This window comes from Photinus pyralis, unplaced genomic scaffold, assembly GCF_008802855.1.
Source record: "Photinus pyralis isolate 1611_PpyrPB1 unplaced genomic scaffold, Ppyr1.3 Ppyr1.4_LG8, whole genome shotgun sequence".
NCBI lineage: Eukaryota > Metazoa > Arthropoda > Insecta > Coleoptera > Lampyridae > Photinus > Photinus pyralis.
In genome coordinates, this window is record NW_022170819.1 from 10,637,892 (window position 1) to 10,658,147 (window position 20,256).

At 37.6% G+C, this 20,256-nt stretch overlaps 1 protein-coding gene across 1 annotated transcript in view; it reads left to right on the forward strand.

Moving 5' to 3' along the window:
• Positions 1 to 5,619: 5,619 nt before the first annotated feature.
• Positions 5,620 to 20,256, forward strand: part of LOC116178416 (espin) — a 116,031-nt gene continuing 101,394 nt past the window's right edge. The window contains exons 1-2 of the mRNA XM_031497902.1: positions 5,620 to 5,850; positions 5,892 to 6,706. Of these exons, the coding sequence (XP_031353762.1) occupies positions 5,620 to 5,850; positions 5,892 to 6,706 (1,046 nt within the window). The remainder of the gene's footprint in view (positions 5,851 to 5,891; positions 6,707 to 20,256) is intronic.

A 20,256-nucleotide genomic window follows, 5' to 3' on the forward strand; every position in this document is an offset into this window, starting at 1 on the left:
TCACATTCCCAAATCGCGCAACTTGTGTGACTATGAACAGCAACTCTATATAGTCTTTATGATGAAGAGCGCACTCGGTAAGATTTTTTTAAAGAAGCCATGTGAGCCCATAGCAACTTTAGGATACATTTTTCTTAAACTTACGATAACTCACAGGCCACGCACTGACACCACAACTCATTGTGAACTAACCTTCAATTATTTGTAGGTCATGTGCACCTGGTATTCTACTAATTTGATCTATTCAATACATAAATGAAGAAAATAAGAAAATAAATACCGAAAACAATTACAATAAGTGTTCGAAGTGTCCTCCTTGACATTCTAAGCAATAACCTAACCGATTTCGTAATTAAATTGGACGGCGGTATTTTTAAAAATGTGATAGCTGGCAATTGTATCTACTATTCATTTGAACTACTCTATAGATTGATGTGTTTTTTTTTCAAATCAAACATAGGGAATTTACATTGCATGCGAACTACTATGTTCGCATTTAAAAAAAAGCTCACTGTATATGTACAGCCTAAAACGCTGCAGCCAACAAAACACAAAATGTAGAAATATAGATGGTGAACTCGACACAAAATCACAGAAAGTTAGTTATCTAATTGTAAGCATGCAAAATTGTTGTAAAAAGACCAGTAAATATTAATTCACATTTCCAACAAACATCACTGGGATCCAAAAAAAAACATTGCGTAAGACACACAAAATATCTGAGTACTTGGTTTGTCGGTGACGCGATAGTAATTATCCAAATTGGTACATTATTGATTAGCTATAAACCAAGAAAGTGCATACAAATTCTCCAAAAGCGCAATCTCTTAGTAGGAGATGAATTCAGGGGTTAAGCTCCCAATTCGACATGAACTAGAACGATCTTGCGTGAAGTTTCCAAATCTCACCCAAAAGTTTTCGAGTATCGCCCACAAATTACAGGAACAAACAAGATACGAAACTGCACATCCGGTCCTTAGCCAAATCCAAAGATATGCTACAATGCTACAATTAAATCACTAAACCGGACAGCTCCTTCATGACGGTGGCTATTCGCCCATCTTTTAACGGTGCTCTCAATGAAATAACCACCCCGAATGCAGCTACATACAAATCCAGATCCTGCGGTTAAATCTTCATGCGGTGCGATATACCATAAGCCCTTTCCGAAGAATCTTTCCGGAACCCGAACCGCTACAATTAATCCCCAGATGTAACATCGAAACAATCAAACGCAAATTTGGAATAATCCTTCTCTTCAGGAAGCAGCGGACGACTTAAATGAATTTCGCTCAACTTGTTGCAAATCTCCGTAACCAAAACAAGTATAAATTGTGCACAATTGCGCATCACCAATGGATATATCTCTTGCAGACGCCTCAATCGCCCTTTGTGAGTACCCTCTTCCGACAATCCGTGCTTGAGGTATAAGGGAATATACCCGATCACAATAAGAGGTCGAGGAGGAGAGATATGGTTGGTAGAAATTAATTCCTTTCGTTGAGACCTTTCATTAGAATAGTGCCATGAAGGATAAAACTAGTTCCATCCCCCCCCCCACTCTCTATCCCGTACTTTGATAAGAGGACAGAAAGAAGGGCAGTCGTTGGTAGAAAACGATTCCTTTCGTTGAGACCTTTAATTAGAAAACAATGAGAGATAAAAATAATCCCCCCCCCCTTCAGGCTCGTCGCTCACTGATCTCGAAAAAGGGTCGCACGGGAAAGTTATAGTTTGTACAAAAATTTATTTCGATGAGACCTTTCATTAGAATACCATGAAGGGTAGAATATGTGTTCCCCCTCCCCTCCCATTTTCTAAAGTTTAACTCGGCACCACTAAAGGCATGCGTATGCAAAATCTGACACCAATTGGTATGTAAAAGTTATGCACATTTTACTTTCAAAAACAGCATCTCAGGAAATAATTCGTGGGGAGCCTCCCGTTTTAGACAGAGAAATTTGATGGCCGTCTGGCACACCTTCAAGGTATAGGCTACCTACTGCAAAAAATTTCAGGACTCTAGGACCATTCCCCTAGAAGTAGTTCAAAACGGTAGAGGTGGGTCCGGACGGACGGACGGACAAAACGCAAACAATAGCACATTTTTTTAATTCTTAAAAAATACACTAAAAATTGCACGGGCACGGCATCCAAAACATCCCCAAAATTGCTTTTTCCAAATGGGTATTTTGTTTTATTTTTTTTTATTTGCCTTTAGTTTTGAGTGGGCGGGGTTTCAGCCAAGGCTGTTCTACCAACCCAACCCACTGTACATTTACAAATATCCATGCCCGAACCCGGATTCGAACCAGGGACCCTTAGCAACTAAACTGTGCCACACGGGCCGGGCTTTTCGATTCAGACCAATTCGACATTACACAACAACTTAGGTGACAAGCAAATCGCCATCTTCCTTCTAGAGGAAGATCTCGAATCGTGCACATTTCGAAAAACAAAGCAAACCAACATTCATACTACGAGAAAAAATCATACGTGACCAAGATCGCTCTAGTTTAAAAGCAAAACTAACCGTCACAAGAAGAACAGAGAAAGTAGAGAGAACGTAGAGCAAAGGTAGTGAGGAGGAAGAGAGAGAACTAGAGAGGGTAGGGGAAAGGTGGATAGAATCTGGATAGAAGATAGATAGAACGTAGAGCAAAGAGTAGAGTAGAGAGTAGTTAGATAGAATGTAGAGAGAACGTAGAAAGAAGGTAGAGATAATGTAGAGCGAAAGTAGAGAGAAGGTAGAGGGAAAGTAGAATGAAGGTAAGGATAAGATAGAGAGAAGGTTGGGAGAGGGTGGAGAGAAGGTCGAGAGAGGATAGGGGAAAGGTAGAGAGAAGGTAAAAAGAAGGCAGAGGCAGAGGGTAGGGAGAAGTTAGAGAGAAAGTAGAACGACGGTGGAGAAAAGGTACTTACAGAGAAGGTAGGGAGAAGATAGAGAGAAAGTAGAAAGAAGATCGAGAGAATGTAGAAAGAGGATAGAGAGAAGTTGGAGACGAAGTAGAAGATAGAAAGTAGAGATAAGGTAGAGAGAAGGCGGGGAGAAGATAGAGAAAACTAGATAAGGTAGGGGAAAAGTGGAGAGAATGGAGATAAAAGGTAGATAGAATGTAGTAAGAACGTAGAAAGAAGGTGGGGAGAATGTAGAGCAAAGTACAGAGAAGATAGAGCAAAGGTGCTGAGGAGGTAGAAGATATAAGGTAGAGAGAAGGCGGGGAGAAGATAGAGAGAACTAGAGAAGGTAATAGAAAGGTGGATAGAAGGTAGATAGAACGTAGAGCGAAAGTAGAGAGGTTAAGGTAGAGAGAAGTTAGAGGAAAGGCTGAGAGAAGGTAGATAGAAGGTAGAGCGAAAGTAGAGAAGATGTAGAGAGAAAGTAGACAGAAGATAGGGAGAAGGTAGAGAGAGGATAGGAGAAAGGTAGAGAGAAGGTAAAAAGAAGGTAGATGGAAGGTAGGGAGAAGTTAAAGAGAAAGTAGCACGAGAATAGAGAGAAGGCGGGGAGAAGACAGAGAGAACTAAAGAAGGTAGGGGAAAGGTAGAGAGAATGTGGATAGCAGGTAGATAGAATGTAGAGAGAACGTAGAAAGAAGGTAGAGAGAATGTATAGCGAAAGTACTGAGAAGGTAGAGAGAAAGTAGAAAAAAGTTAGGGAGAAGGTAGAGGAAACGTAGAGAGAAAGTAGAGAAAAGGTAGAGAGGAAGTAGAAAGAAAGTAAAGAGAAGGTGGAGCTAAAGTAGAGAGAAGGTAGAGCGCAGGTAGGGTGAAGGTAGAGTGGGGATAGTGGAAGGTAGAGTAAAGGTAGAAAGTAAGTAGGGAGCAGGTAGAGAGAGTTGATCATTCATCCGTAGGAATTACGGTACAATTACTGACCAAGTTACGTTAACAATTACAATACAACAACAGGTATTTAACGATCCGCTTTATAATACACAGAAGTAAAGGATGTTGTCCTAATATGAGTCTTCGTCGTGACCAAGTGAGTTTACAACAAAGTGACCGCTTGTTATCAGCAGATGGGAAGATAGGCTAAGGGAGTTGTCTCCCACAGGTAACGGTGAATTTAACCCAAAATTACAAAATTTGTACGTCGAACAAAAATTGGTATGTAACATGAAACGTGTCTGCAACTGGAACCCTAAAAAAATCAAAGGTTCTTTGATGACATTCAACTTACCTATCCCCTCCATAAGAGGGCTAATCGAAGACAAGCGACAATTCGATGAAAATTACATTACGAGAAATGACAGCCGAAACATCTATATATCTAAAGAAGGTACACACACGACAAATAAACGAAATGAAGCCCCACTAGGAGCACAGGCAACATCCCGTCCGAACTTTTACTTCAGAATTCTCAGATTAAGGATTCAATCGCCAAAGATCAATATATTCGAAAGATGGCAATTAGGAATCCATGCGTTCTATTAGACGCTTTCAGCTGGTTTTTTTTTAATTTACTTGTACTTCGATGTGGTTTACGAAGAAAAGAAAGATGAAAATGGGCACCAACAAATCAATGCAAGAAAATGCGCTGACATTTTGCGCCAAAAAATGGATGTTTTTTAAATAGCACTTAATCGGGTCCGAGTTTTATAATCTGCTAAACTGAATTTTAATCAGCGCAACGGACTTCAAAAGTTTTCTCATTTAACTCTGACTTTAAGAATCGCGCGGGGGGTAACAAAGTAACCCATGCAACATCACCCTATCTGGAACACTCTGTATATAACAATGATTCGCCATAATGTTCTCACCGTAATTCAAGAAGCATTAGTTGAACATGTTTGCACATTAAAACATGAAAGTAAAATACAGCAACTAATTAATTAATTAGCATTTACGAGTTGGCAGGTTTTTGTTCTCTAAGGTCTGGAGAACTGATAATAAAGCATCCAGATTTCATTGCTTCTCTAATGTTTCATTTCCTCTACTGTATTTAGCAGATGTTACCAATCCAACAAAAACATGAATTACATCTACAATTATATCAGTAAAGGCGATTGAAAATTAAAAATCCTTCCATTGGGTAACAATACATTATTCATACAACGATAAAATCATCGACTTCCTTTAATTGAAAACTATGATCGACTACTTAAAAACGATTCGCTTTTTTTCGCGAGTAGATTTTTACAAATTCATGGAGTCGATGAATTTCTCCTTTAGCACATTAACATATATTTCTCACCAGATGTTTTACGATGCGAAATTCGTATTGTATTCGTTCTTTTGCGAGTAACTTTCTTTCATTTTGATTTCTAGTGCAATTTCGTCGATTTACGCCTATATTTACGAGAAAACGTCAATAATAATTACTTTCCATTTTTCTTCTTACGCATTCTCAAAAAGACAGAAATAAAAACTGAAAGTAGGTGCATTTGCATTTTACGACAAAGGGCCATAAAGCGCCGAATTTACTTTCAGTACTCTTTCGGATGTTGTTGCGTTAAAATTCTAAAATTTTCGTACCCAGGACGTAATGTTTTACACGACTAAATCGAGACAAAGGGTATCCGCTGACATTATTACAATTATTAGTAATACGCTCTGTAAACCAGTCTAGTTTCGGGCCCCGCTTGCAATGTATCCGTTTTTTATTTTTCGATCAAAATGAACGTTTGTGTGAGACTATTCAAATACATCCACTTGTGCTTATTCATCGAGAAGGGTTCGTGGTCACCGCAGGGCGTCAACAAAAATCGCGTCAATCGACGACATCGCATGATTCTAAACCGGAAATTGAGAGATAGAAGACTGCAGAATAACAAACCGGAGTGGTTGAAGCAGTGGACGATTAGCAAGGGTTGGATGCATAATCGGTCACATTTGCTGGAACTTGGCGTAAGTACCGAGAGCTTAATTCCCACTATGTCAGCTGATAGCTCGATATCGTTGAGAACATCGATGACCTTTTGTCAGTAACCTCGGAAGATGACTTGAACAAGATCGAAACGTTCAGTGATAGCATCGACGATTACTCCCAAGCTTTCGATAATTACCGGCAGACGTTCCCGGATGTTTGCTGCCAAACCAATTCGGACGGCGACATCAAGCTTCCGGAAATATACAAAGAGCGGCTGCTACTCCACGACGGTGGGAATTGTCTGAAGGAGCTTTGGGCGGAACTGAAGGTGAAGAAACGAAAAGGTAAGGCAGAGAAGAACATCACATTCACGATTAACGAACTGTACGGTACCAACGAGAAGGTCCCAAGCCTAGCCGAAACAGTTAATAAGCCCAAAGTAAAGCTGTCAAAGTCCACGTTAGGTGAGGATTTGGCGACGTACAACGCCCTGAACTCCAAGACAAATTTGCACGAGGACACCATCTACGAGTGTTCCGAGGATAACGTCAGCTTGTACAACAATCCGATTTACGTTTCCAGTGAAATGATAAATCAAAACCGTCGCTACTTCGATTTTCATACGAACCACGCGTCGAATCAGTTTTTGAACGGAAGTGTCGGGAAGTGCGTTGCGAAAAAGTGCGAGAAGTACATAATAAGGCATATTAAAATAAGGATCATGTTGTCGTTACGAGTGAATAGGTTGAGAAGGTTTTATAAGCGAAATCGGAAGGGTGACCGTAAACGTTCAAAAACGCGGAACAGTGCGATTAGATCGAAAACGAAAAGTGCGCACGAGGAGCAGAGGAGGATTGGAAATGGTAAAAATTCGTTGAAAATCCAAAATATGAGGTAAAGATCTTCGTAATTTGAAAAATTTCAGATTTCTGTTGTAAAGTCTCTTAACTACTTCTGCGAGCGAAACATTTTGGAAAAAACTTCAAAAATATGATTTAAACAATACGAATTGCTTAGCAAAATCCCAAAAATGTATTGGTAAAGATATCTAAGAAGTTCAGAATTTTGATGATAAAGACGACAAAGTTGTGAAACAGAAAACTAGACGATTAGTCCCAAAAAAATGGCAGTAGAAGACCTATGTATGTTGTGGTCCGCCATTTTAATGGGCACCATCTTGGATTGAGCGCCATTTTATTAGTCATCAAATCGGCCATCTTGGATCGGTCGCCATATTATTAGTCTCTAATTCCGCCATCTTGTTGGGCGCCATCTTGGATCGGTCTCCATTTTATTAGTCTCCAATCCAGCCAATTTGTTGGGCGCCATTTTATTAGTCACTAAATCCTCCATATTGGATCGGTCGCCATTTTATTAGTCTCTAATTCCGCCATTTTGTTGGGCGCCATCTCTCTCTCTCTCGCTCCATCCGCCATCTTGGATGTTATTTTAGAGTCGCGTCATCGGTCACGTGATTGCTATGGAAAAAAAATTTATTTGCGTTGGCAATCGAACCCACGATTCCTGAAATAGAAAACTAGCACGTAACCAAATGAGCCACGCAGATAGTTGAAATATTATGAAATTGTGTTCCAAAGTATATAAACATTACTTAACTCACCAAGCTTTAATATCTAATAATAAATAAATAAAGGCAAAAAAAATATACAGTTTCATAGGTTTTGGCGAAAATGGGTAATTTTCATCCCTAAAAAATGAAACGCACCCATCTGCATAATGTAAATTATAAAGTGGGGAGTAAGTGTAGCTTGATCTCAAATGCCAAAATAATATCTATCATCAGAATATGACTTGAAGAAAATGGACGTATTGCTGTGTGCAATTATATGCGGCCACTACACCACCCACAAAACACTTGTCCAGCTAACTCAAAACAAAACAACCTTTAAATTTAGAATTGTAATTATTTCCTCGTAGACGTCCGGTTCCCTTCAAAAAGAAAAATCTCAATACCGGCTTTAAATTAATCATTTGGGAGACTCAGTAGCTTTGATCAAATTTCAAAGAATTAACTACACAAATTTTGATAAACGCCTAAAATAAACCTTGCGCACGAAAAGAAAAAATCTGACATGAAAACTCTACTTGGTCGCACAATGGATTCGCATAAACATACAATGAATTTATTAGCAATGACAAACATTCCAATACACATGAAACAATTAGAACATAATCCCTGAAAGAAATAAAAGCTTACAAAACCTGTTTGGACATATTACCCCGCACGCAGACGGTCGGCAATTAAAATAAGAAAGCTTAAAGTCACTTAGTTTTTTCTGCATAATCCAAATAATCTGGTCGTTCAAGGTTTGCGAAACTGGACCGACCTATCAAAGACACAAAAGCACTGGCTGATAGCCTCAAGAAACCTCACTTCTTTATTAAACTGAACTCAATGACTGGAACTGGATAAATTTTCGATGGCTGCTCGGACGGTAGAAACTTTTAACTTTTAATAAGCAGACAACCTTAACAAAAGGCCTCGCTGTACTGCACTGATTCCTTTTTCATTCTGACAAAACTTTTTCAGAGCTCGGGTAACGCGCTTACACTACTTTGGTTAGCTTCTGCATAAATTTATTATAAAAAATTGAAGAACCGCGTCTTCAACAAAACAAATCGGACTGACTGCCCGAGAAACTAGCATAAGCAAATTTATGCTCTCATTAAACCGTCGCGAAACTGACAGCAGCAGCAACCGTCCCGTTTTCTTGAGTCCAGTATTTAAGAAAGCACCACTTTCCTTATCGCAAACGACCAGGTGAAACCTTTTATAAAACATGCAAATTCGACCAGATGTCTTTTACTTTATAAGATAGTCATGGAGTAATTTTCAAACATTCTCATATACCGAATGTCCCCTCAATATTTTTTGTGACCAAATAACATCTACATGACGTGATTTACCTACACAACAGGAGGGGGGAGTTTTCCCAAAAGACAATAAACGTGTGTGAATTTTGTCCGTTAACGACACCAGAATGACGGATGTAAGATCTTAAAGGTGGCAGTAATAAGCTCGAGCTTTTTTAAAAAGCTGAGTTTCCTGAAATTTTCATCAAAAAACGTAAAACCCTTACAAAAGGCGACTTATTTTGGTGTGGAAGGGGGCGAGTTTGCGAAGATGAATTTAGCGAAGCGAATTGTCATACAATCGTATAATAATTTACTGAGGAAGCTCGCTACGTGCGTAGGCTTTTTCGTCTCATTTAAAACATATGCAAAAAAGCAAGACCACGGCAATAAAAAGAAATTACACAAAGTGAAATTAATTAACGGGAATAAGGGAACGAATTTTTACACGTCGGTAAACAAGGTTTGCACATAGTTTGGAGGTAAATGGAATGAAATCCTTTGGTCTGCAGTACCTACAGTGTTAAATAATACGATTACACACGTACACGCGGTTCAATTACGTTATTAACGGTTATTAATTGCTAATATCGTATCCATATTCAATCTTTTCTTATAATCTTATTACAGAATCAAATTCGAATAACGTTTACGCTAACCCCATTTCGGAGTTGGCATGCAACAAATGGGCGCTCTTTTGAAACCACACGTTACCACATGCAATTTGCCAATGCGTAAATTAGCGCACAAAGCTTCAACGCCTATATTATTGTTTTTTTTTTTGTCAAAACAAGGGGAGCACGTGATTTGCGTCGAAGCGGAAACCAGATAATAAGCGCTCTCCGGTCGCGCTCGATAAAAATGGTACCGTTGCCTTGCCTACCTCTGCATGTATCATAAAAAGTATGTATAAAGTGCTCGATCTAACTAGCGTCCTAATGTACGCAAATGTGCATGGTGTTAATTACATTTATAAGATAACTATGTAACGGAAGGAAGGCCGTTATGGGTAAAGTTATCTATGTTGGAAATTAGGCGAAAGTTTTTATAAACAATTTTCAGTTACAGTTTTCGTTATGTCGGTCGAACTGCTTATTAGCTAAACAAATTTGTGTCAAAATTGTCATTTTCTCGAATAGGTTTTTAGACCTGAACACCGGTCCGGGCCCTACAGCGTGTTTGATCAGGTTGACTTCTCGGCACTTCTTGGTTCTTCTCGTTTCCAAGGTTACTCGATCCCTCTTCTTGGTTTAAGTACGCTTTGGATTCTACCAAAGGTGTTTATCAATTGTGCAATAGTTCTTGATCCCGATTCAATAAGGACATTTTCCACATCTCGGATCAGAACTGCTGCAAAAAATCTTCCCTGAATTCGTCCCAATCAGGGTCCCAATTCTTCACTTATAGTAGGGAATAGGGAAGTTAGCTCGAAATCCACTGAACGAGAGTGATAAAATGTTAACCGATGGAGTTCTACTTTGGCCTATCCGAGTATGCTAAAATCGATCATCTGCCGCCTCAGGTCATATGACTTAAGGCGCCGCGTTACTTTTTGCTGTACCAATTTTAAATAGTTGTTTTTTGAGAAAAAATCCGATACAACTGAATACCGAACGATCCTCGAGATCTTCGCACATACATCATTTTTACAACACACCTTAAGGGATTGATTCTGGCCCACCAGATAAATATAGCTTGTAAAACAAATTTTTGAATCTGTATTAGTTTTACTTTTATTGGAGGTCCGTATAGGTATACGAAATTTCATTTAAATATCTGAACAAATAAAAAATTTGAAATTGCCATACAATTTTTTTGATTCGACATTAATTTTAATTTTATTCGAGGTGCCTACGTACAAAATTTCATTTAAATATCTTAACAAATAAAGAAAATTGGGATTGCGCAAATACAAAAGTTGGGTTGCGCATGAGCAATTTTTTTTAAATTCATCTGCATAGTTACTTGAGGTTTAAGGAATATTTACTAACACAGAAAACCGGACATTCATATGTTCTTTGTAACAAAAATTATAAAAGAAGCCCTTTTCAGAGGTTGGGGCAGTTTTTGGGCTGTAACTTTTTGGCCCGACAGACGGACAGACAGACGGACAGATGGGCTGACGGACAGACGGGCGGACAGACGGGCGGACAGACGGACGGACGGACGGACAGCAATACAAAATTATAAACGATCTCGAGGATCGTTAATATATAAGTTATACAATAATTGAAAACGTTGATAATAACTCTTAAAAAAATATCTGAAAAAGTCGCGAACATTACTAACTGCGTAAAAAACAACGTACTGTTATTTATGGATAATATACTTACTTTTTCCTTCGTACATAGTACGTACGGCAAAGTACGTACCTAGCATTGTACACTGTAGTAAAAAAATAACGTACCATGAAATGTACCTACATGAACCGTACGTGTACGTACAATGTACGTCCGTAAATCCACCTCTGTACGTATTATGTAATTGCAATGTACCGGGTGACACAATAAAACTGTTCTTCCGCCATATCTCGGGAACCGTTCGTCGTATGACGTAGGGGAAAAAATTATTGGGTAAATCGGTTATGAAGAGTCGCTGGAGAATATTTTCAAGTTTTAAAAATGACCACCAGAGGGCGTAACTGTTATCTTAAATTCTAAAATTGTTCTTTAAATTTCGCATAATAAACTAAAAATTTTTTTCACATTTTTAAAGAGAACCAGTTTATCTATCATTTTCGTAAAAAAAATTCAGTTATTTCAAAAACAAAGATGCTGTGGGGCGTTCAATTGTTTTTATAATAACCTGCTTTAACTTGTTAACGGTTTGACTGATTTTAACAAATTTGGTATCGTTAAAAAGAGCAATTCCTTGAACAATAAGAATCAACCAAAATATAGTTAATTTAGTTGAATCGTTCTCCGCCAGGGGGCTAGTTTTGACACTATGATCTAAAATCCTAAAAAAATCAAAAAAATCAAATAGAATGATATGATTTTTTCTTTATGGAAAAGTAGCCAAATAACATCCAAAGAGGTCGGTAAAAACCGTTTTTGAAGATCTCGTTCCTAACCTAACCTTAACCTATAACTATCCTTAAAATACAATTTTAAAATTTAAGATGGCCCTCTGGTGGTCATTTGTAGAACTCGAAAATATTTTTCAGTGATTCTTCATGACCGATTTACCCAATAATTTTTTTACCCCTAAGTCATACGACGAACGGTTCCCGAGATATGGCCGAGAAACCATCTTATTGGGTCACCCGGTACAATCCATTTTTGACGTGTTACTTCAATTTCAGTGTATAAGAAGAATTTCATTTCAATGCTTTCATAAATAAGAAGGTTGCACTGCGCATACGCAAACCTAAATTTTGAAACTGACGTTAGATTTTCCTTTATTCCAAGTGCCTATGTATCAAATTTCATTTAAATACTTTTATAAATAAAAAAGTTTGAAATGCGGTTTATAAATGGTCGAGATGCCAAAAGGGCACTGTGAATTTTTTACAAAATTTTAAACGATCTCTAGGATCGTTAATAAACGACAAAGGTGTAATATTATGGAACATTTAAAAAATGGTTTTCTGTTTTTTTTACAATAACTTTTTTTGGAAGCGGTACAGAAAAAATTCCTTCCTTGGTGCAAGCCTCGACACCATAACGAACCAAATAGCGAAAAAAGTAGAACAATAGCTCTTAAGATAAAGAACTAGTAGCGTCCCAACGGATGGCCGGATGGACGGACGGACGGACAAAGTGGCCACAATGCGCTAAAAATAAGGAAAGCCGGTCTCAATTCCTGAAAGAGCAAAGCGCGTGCGTATGTCATGATGACATGCAAAATTACCAGTTGACCGAAATTGCCGGCGTACCATGTACGTACTTTGTACGTTATAGTGTTAGCGTTGGGATCGTACACAAATGTACGTACATCAGACGTGCATAGTTTCCCATGGACGTACGTACGTAAAATGTACGTATAGTGGACAATGAGTGCTATATTTGTAATGCCCTGGGAGGAGTTTACACACGTTAAGTGGTTGAATCCAACGGCATCCACTAATACGAGAATAGTGTATCGGGAGCTTTTTAAGGGGATTTATTTCATTCAATCTTTTTTAATTTTTAGAGTTATTAGGATACATTGGTGAGGGTGCGATGGGACAAAAGGGATGGGTGAAAAAGGGAAGAAAAATAATTGCACTAGAGGGCAGAACAGAACACACAAGGGCATCAGGAAACGGCAGAGGAGAGCAACTGTGGGTAGTAGCGGGAGATACGGTTCAGGAAGACGCTGTACCAGGCGGTGAACTTAGGCTACTCCGCAGTTTTGAAACCGTGTTGTTTCCAAGATATTCAAGGTTTTTGTGTGGTAGTCCACCAGGAATGATGAAGGTCCTAGCACTGTAGGCGACTGGTTTAAAGATGGTGCAGGATAGACGATTGATATTTTGCACGATGACATGAGTTTTAGGTTCCTTCTGTAACTTACTAAAACCGTAGCGTTTATCGGTAATGCTAATGAGAGTAACATTAGGGTACAGTTCTTTTACTTTCTTTGGGGTTGCGCGAATTTTCTTTTTTGATAGAAAATTACAAAATATACAGATATAGAGGACAGGTTTGTTCCAAATTTGTTGCGTAAATTTTTGGCCGAATGCTCCTGGACTACGGTCCTGTATGCATGTATCTTTCGCGACGAAATCGTACCTATGCCTGTTGAGTTTGGACTGAGAAAAGGGATCTTCAAGTTCAAAGTCACGCAGTTACACAAAACCCGGTTTTCTCCAATACATTGCATAAGCGCATAGGGATTACGTTGTAATTCTTCTTCCTCGTACCTAAACAGGCAAATCAACATATCACTCTCTGCCCATTATTTAGAAGGACATCTCGCATGTGCTTCTTTATATAATTCGTAGGTAATTGTTGTTTATTAATATAGATAAGATTTTTTTAAATACGCGATTTCACTTTTTTAATTGCTTATAAATGGACGGATCATTAATTAACATACCATCGCGAAAGTGCCAATACCTTCCTAATCATACCAATTCCAGATTGTGCTAATAAGGTAAACAAGATCGAGCACTAAAATTAAACAGAGTAGAAAGTACGCCATAAACGCGGTTTTGCTGAGATAACAGCTCCTAATAGAAGCGTAATAGTCCGTTTTTAAACAATATTAATTATGGGACCTTTCACTTTTTTGCCGAACGCCGATTTCGTGATTGGTGACACATGCCGAACTCATCGCCCATTGCATTATTCACGGGGTTCTGCACGCATGGTTGTTAATGTCAAATTCACAATGGTAATCTGTTTCCGGTTGCACATTCGTTTTCTATGAGATTTAAGAAAAGAATTTCTTTTCTTTAACTCCTGAAAACGATAGGTAGTTTGTAAGGTAAAATTAGTTTAATTACAAATTCGATTAGTTTAATGCTCGATTTTAATTAAAATTGGAAGTAATTTCACTTTCTATGCGACTATAAATTTAGTACTCAGTATATCTACAGTCTGCCACAAAAATAGTATTTGCTTTTCCTGAATCTTTTTGTTACCAGATCTTTAAGTTTCCTGTATAGGACTGTGACTGTATTCAGAAGTCTGATTTGTTTCACAATGAAACTTGCAAAATGTAAATAAGAAGTAATATAAATACCGGTTGCTTATCACAATTCTCAGATTTTAAAATCAAAAGGTTTATTCAATAACACAATATGATCAGTACCATAACCTTTCCATATACTTCCCATATACTATCTTAGATGATGAGTTTTAAGAACCCTAAATTTTACGTTGTCTTGAAATATCTGAAGTTAAAATTTTAGAGGTCGTCGTCTGTCGGTTCTTTTATTTGAAGCAGCGCAGATACAATGTAAATTAAAGACATCGTGAGAACTAATTAGGTTTAGTTCTTAATTAACATTTGCCTGAAACCGTGTTAGGTTTCTTCGAACGGAGACAATGGTTCCGAGTTTTCTGTCACTTGTTTAGATGGATGCCTACTAAGCATTTTGTACACTTCTTGGACCATCTCTACAGCTAAACCCCTCGCCGCAGTACGGACACAACGACATTCAGTTCTCCACTCTTTTGGGCCAGAGGGCGAGCGTATGCTTACGCTTTTCGCTGACTGAGCCCTTAGTTTTCAGTCTACTACGAGCGAACGCATAAATTGCAGTACTCGGCACCGATTGGCCACGGAAACGAGGACTGGTATTTAGGGTTTGAAATGGCTTGCGGTTTACAGAACCAACGTTTGAGACTCACTGACAGAATGATAATAATGTATTTTATTAATCTCTTATAATTTCGCCTAGGTCTGCTTCCTACAGAACCCAAAATCTAAGGCACTATTTACCTATATTGCTAGCAGCAGTAAACCCACCTAAATAGTATAGCTTTCTTTGAAACACTTCAATTCATCAGTTAATATAATTTACTTGCAGATTACGTATTCAGCAAACTCAATTCCATCTCCAATTACAAATAGCTAACAGCTAAAAGCGACTGAATTTTAATTAATCATATAATTAAGCAGAATGCATAATTTCGACTGTGTGCCCTCGGCCCACACCTCCATTGTAAATAAGAAAGATGACATTGCGCAGTTTGCACATGCGTATATCTTATTGTTACAATATGCGATATGCTTGTCTTTACTAGAAGAAGCTTATTGGATAAAATTTCAAAAAAATATTTCATAAATAAGAAAGTTGACATTGCCCAGTCGGCGCGTGCGTACACCAATCGTCAAGATTTTTTTTGGTTGAGATGCCAAAGCTGCAAGCTACCGAATGCCAAAAAACGAACTAAATATCTTAAAAGCTGTAGCAGTAGTTAAGGCATCGGACGGACTAATAGAGAAAGTGACCATAATAGCGCTTTCCAACATGGGGTGGAAAATGCGCTAAAAATATGCCACATAAACGAACTCAAAAAGTAATGATATTACAAATCATTTTCAACTTCTAGTTGGAAGAGTTTTGCTTCTTTAGAGTTTTAAATATCGTCTGTGGTAGTTGGACTTTTCGTTCCGGTGTAGTACAATATATGTATAGATGTTGCCTCAAGGTTAAAGACATTTCCATCATCCCGCTTTACTTAATTGTACAGGGTGTCCCATTTTTGATACTTCTATACGGTATTTCCGTAATTGTTGCTACCAAAAAACTAATTTGCTCTTTTTGGATCAAGCTTAAAATGGAAAAATCAGAATTTGAAATATTAGCTAACTGAAGAGCTACACGAGAAAAAGGAAACACACCAAGTGATTAAAAAAATTCAGAGTTCAAATGATTCAAACAAATTCAAAAACAAGTCGATCTTTTAAAAATTGTTTTTGGATTTTTTTTTGAACCAATATTAAAATTTTTTAATTGAAATATAACATATTTTTTTAAAATGAGTTTACTACCTTTACCTTTTTTACCTGACCCTCTATACTTACTTTGAAAACGGCAGATTATTCAACAATCATTATAAAGAAACATTTTGTTATACTACGAAAATCTCGACGAAAATATAGGGCACACTTTTTTAATTTTCCTCCGTATCTCTTACGCGAGGGAAAATTTTTTCATTTTTCCATTTTAATTTTGACCCAAAAAAAGCACATGGTTCCGCCTACATTACATCACTGACATTTACGGAGATACCTTATAAAAGTGTTAGAAATTTGATTTGATATTCATCCCGCTACCTCAACAATGTAGCTATTCCGACCGTAAACGTCAATGTCATTAAAAAGAGTTGCGCACAGTCGATAACGGCAGGCGGCGACAAACTACGTCATATAGCTTTATTTTTTAGTCCATTCCAGCTGATTTAGTTCCGCGCGTTCACAACTCACGCTATTGTTCGTCTTTATCGTACAAACTAAAATTCACCGTGCGCTAATTTACAGGTGGTCGACATAACTTTTTTTAACCTCTAGACGCGAAGGCTATCGTGGCTTAACGCGTAATGCTCACGGCTCTCTACCAAGAACCGAATTCCCACTAGTTTTGTTTTTTTAATTCGCACCCATTGTGGGACGTGCACCCTTCTCCATCAAGCCAATGAGATTTCTTTGCATACACAACTCAACTGCGCGTGGAATGGAATAGCGTTGAACGCTACCCAACAAGTTGGAACACGACGGACCTGCCCTTTGCAAAATCGTCACGTAATTCTAGTTCATTTCCGCACTTCCCGTCGCCTAAAGCTTTCATGCGCTGTTAACCAGTCAGGACCGTGCTCAGGAACTAATGGCCCACATACAAAATGGAAAAAAATTAAGTAAAATTCGACTCGACTAAATGCCGTTAACGGACTCCCGTTACCAAATATAGTTCTGAGTCAATATTTAAGACCCACTGGATCATAGCCAGGTAAGCCTCGCGTCAAGAGAGGAGGGTGATATAACAATTTGTTACAACACAGGGGTTTGAAAACCCTTGATCGTACTACCTACATAAAATTATCTTTTTACTAGAAATTAATTGCGCGACGGCTAGCTCCAAAAAACCTTTACCTTGCGGAAATTTGGCCTTTTCTTTTAATCCTGAAAATCAAAACTGGGTGCTCTAGTTCGAAGTGATTTGATTGCATAAATAAACAAAAAAATGAGTATATTGACCGACTTTATGGTTCAGTGGTAGAGCGTTGGACTATAAATCCGCAGGTCGGGTGTTCGAACCTGGGTTGAGGTTCTGCCGGTTACTCCGAATTAGGTTTTCCTGCAGTTTTCCTAATTCGTAAGGTAAATAGCGGAGTAGTATAGAACAGCTTAAGAGTTTCCGCAGAGGCACCTCTAAAAAGCATTATGCGGGCCACTCTGTAATTGGGCGCAAGCCTGTTGAGAGCCCAGAACAAGAGAGGAATAATAAATAAATAAATAAAAAATAAAAATCGATACTACAAATTCCACTTTTTCTTACATTTTTCTTATCTACAAAATTGTTACGTTTACGAGGAAGCAAGTTGTAAATCAGCATATCATGAAGAAGGTGCATTTGTGGTAATACGGACCAGTATTTTATTTATAAGTTTAAAATTATCAATCTCACGTGTGATCTAGCTCAAAATAGACTAGAGCCTGAACATCTACACTAAATCAGAAAGCTTTTAGTAAAAATGTTAAGTCTCTAGCTATTGAAATTACTAAGATCTCAGTCGGCTAGCCAGCCATAACGAATATAATAGCGCATTTTTTTCAAAAATGCGCTAAAAATACCTTATAACAAAAATGGACCATACAATCTACAAAGATCAAATCCCTTAAAAAACTTTTTCTGATTACTTTCAATAAAATTTAATGCAATTTCTTGAAGAGAACCGATCGTTATTTGAGTACAAGTCCAAAAGGGTTTCGTTACCTTAATTATAGCGTTTTATGTGATCGATGATTTCCTTATGGTACAATTCAGTACTGCCTCTATCGAAAAAAATGGTCCCTTAAAACTGAAACTGAATATTGATCGATTTTATCGTCTGCTTTAAATCAACTTAACGTTCTAGCAATAATACGTTATTATTAACGCATTAAAAGGTCAAACAGAAACTGAGTTAATTTGTCTCTTTTACTTAAGCTTTCGAATTAGAACGAGCCGTTACTCTAAACTCTGATTTAGGGGCCAGAAAAGTCCGCTAGTACTTCTATAATTTTTCGATAGTTTTAAATACGAATTTGCGAAGACAGTTTATGACATGGTTTTTTTTTCAATAATTACCCGCGAGATAACTAAACGTCTTTCTCTTAGATTTATTTTACAATACGTCACGAACTTTAATTCAATCCGCAACACTTCTGTACTAGGAATCCGAGCGGTTTTTCGAATTCTATTATCTTGAGCCGTTCGATTATTGACTGACGGCGCGTATTTTAATTAAGGTTTCTTTAACTTGAACTCTGCTAAACGCGAATTGCCCTGATCTGCGCTCTATGACCGTTCAAAACGAATTTCTTTTACATTTACTTTGACTTGAGCTCTATGACGGCTCAACGCGTATTAATTAATTTCCTCTTTCTTAGAAGCAACCCATCAGCAATTTTTTGGCATAGCTTCTTTATCAACGACCAGATATAGTTCATCTGTACCGTACCATATTTATATGAATTTTAGCCTCCGAGTTAGTGGTTCATAATTCTACAAGACTATCTAGGAGCTTGAGCTCACAAATTAAAACTAAACAATCTCGTTATAGTGGTTGAAACCCCTTAAAGTCATTTTTGTATATTCCGACACAAACAGATTCTAAAGACTCTCAACAACTCTTAAATGTTTGTTGGAATTCGAGAAGACTCGTGGAGAAAACACTTTGGTAACTACATGCTACGTTTAAACTAAAGAAACTCTCACATTCATTCTTTTTATCTCATGAACTGTAAGTAAAATTTGGGATATTACGAGACCTCTATCTACCCTAAATGAGATGTGACTAATCACATAATTAACCAACTGGTTGATGCAAGTCTAATTAATTAGGTACCTACCGAAGAATCTAACAAAAGTGTTTAGGCTGTGGCTGTTTAATGAACCGCGCAGGCAGTACAGAAATTCATCGATTTGGAAGTACAAAAATAATCATTTCATTGCCGAAAGGTGTGTGTTGAATTTCTAAAAGCACTTGCTCATCAAAACTTGATCAAAACGCTTTAACGCTCCCATACAAGCAAATGCAATTACTAAATGAGCAATCAATTAAATTAACTTTCTTTTACATCGCATATTTTCCTCGTAAGTAAGGAACTGAAAGTATAACTGTGTCAATCTAACGAAAGTTGTTGCTCTTGATCGTTAAGCCACGAATTTCATCAATTTTCGTATGAAATTAATAAACGTTTCCTGAATAGCGCCCCATTATCGGAGTACAAAGCGCAAAACCATTTTGAATCGTTTCAATTAAAGGTAAAACAGTAAAAGCAGGTGCATTTGGTGAGCGTATTAAGCGGAGAAATACACACACACACACATCAGATCGTATCCCTCAGTTTAACGTGAAACGTGAAAGTACGAACGTTTTACGGTACTTTATAGTCGGTGTTGTTAAAAATGTGCATTTTTTAATTGCGCCGCGTGTTATTAAGGTACTCCAGTTTTTTTTTCGTAATTGTACGAGGAAATGTGCGCCGATTGTGGTTTCTAATTGTTGTGTTTGGATGAAAACAATTAATTGTCATGTAAGTAGCACCTCTTATAATTATTTTAATACTGGCGCTTTTAACATTTAATTATTGGTACGTAAAGAAGAGGATTTTTTAGATCAAATAATTATAGCAATTAAGCAACGATTGCGATTTTTGTAAGACCTGAAACTAAATCGTGATTAACATCCGAATTTCTCATTTAAGAGGTTTTTTCTTTTTGGATTTGCGACAACTTTTTCTTCGCTCTTTTCTTTAAATCGGCCAATAGCAGCTCAAAGTTGATGTTTTCAACTGAATCTGAGACAATTTTCCTTAGCTCGACTTTAAAGGCTCTTTCTTCTATAACTTTTTCCTAGCAGTGCAAACTTAATGTTTCTTAATGGTTTGGATTCCACTTTCCAAAATCTATTAAGAGATGTCTTTTCGCG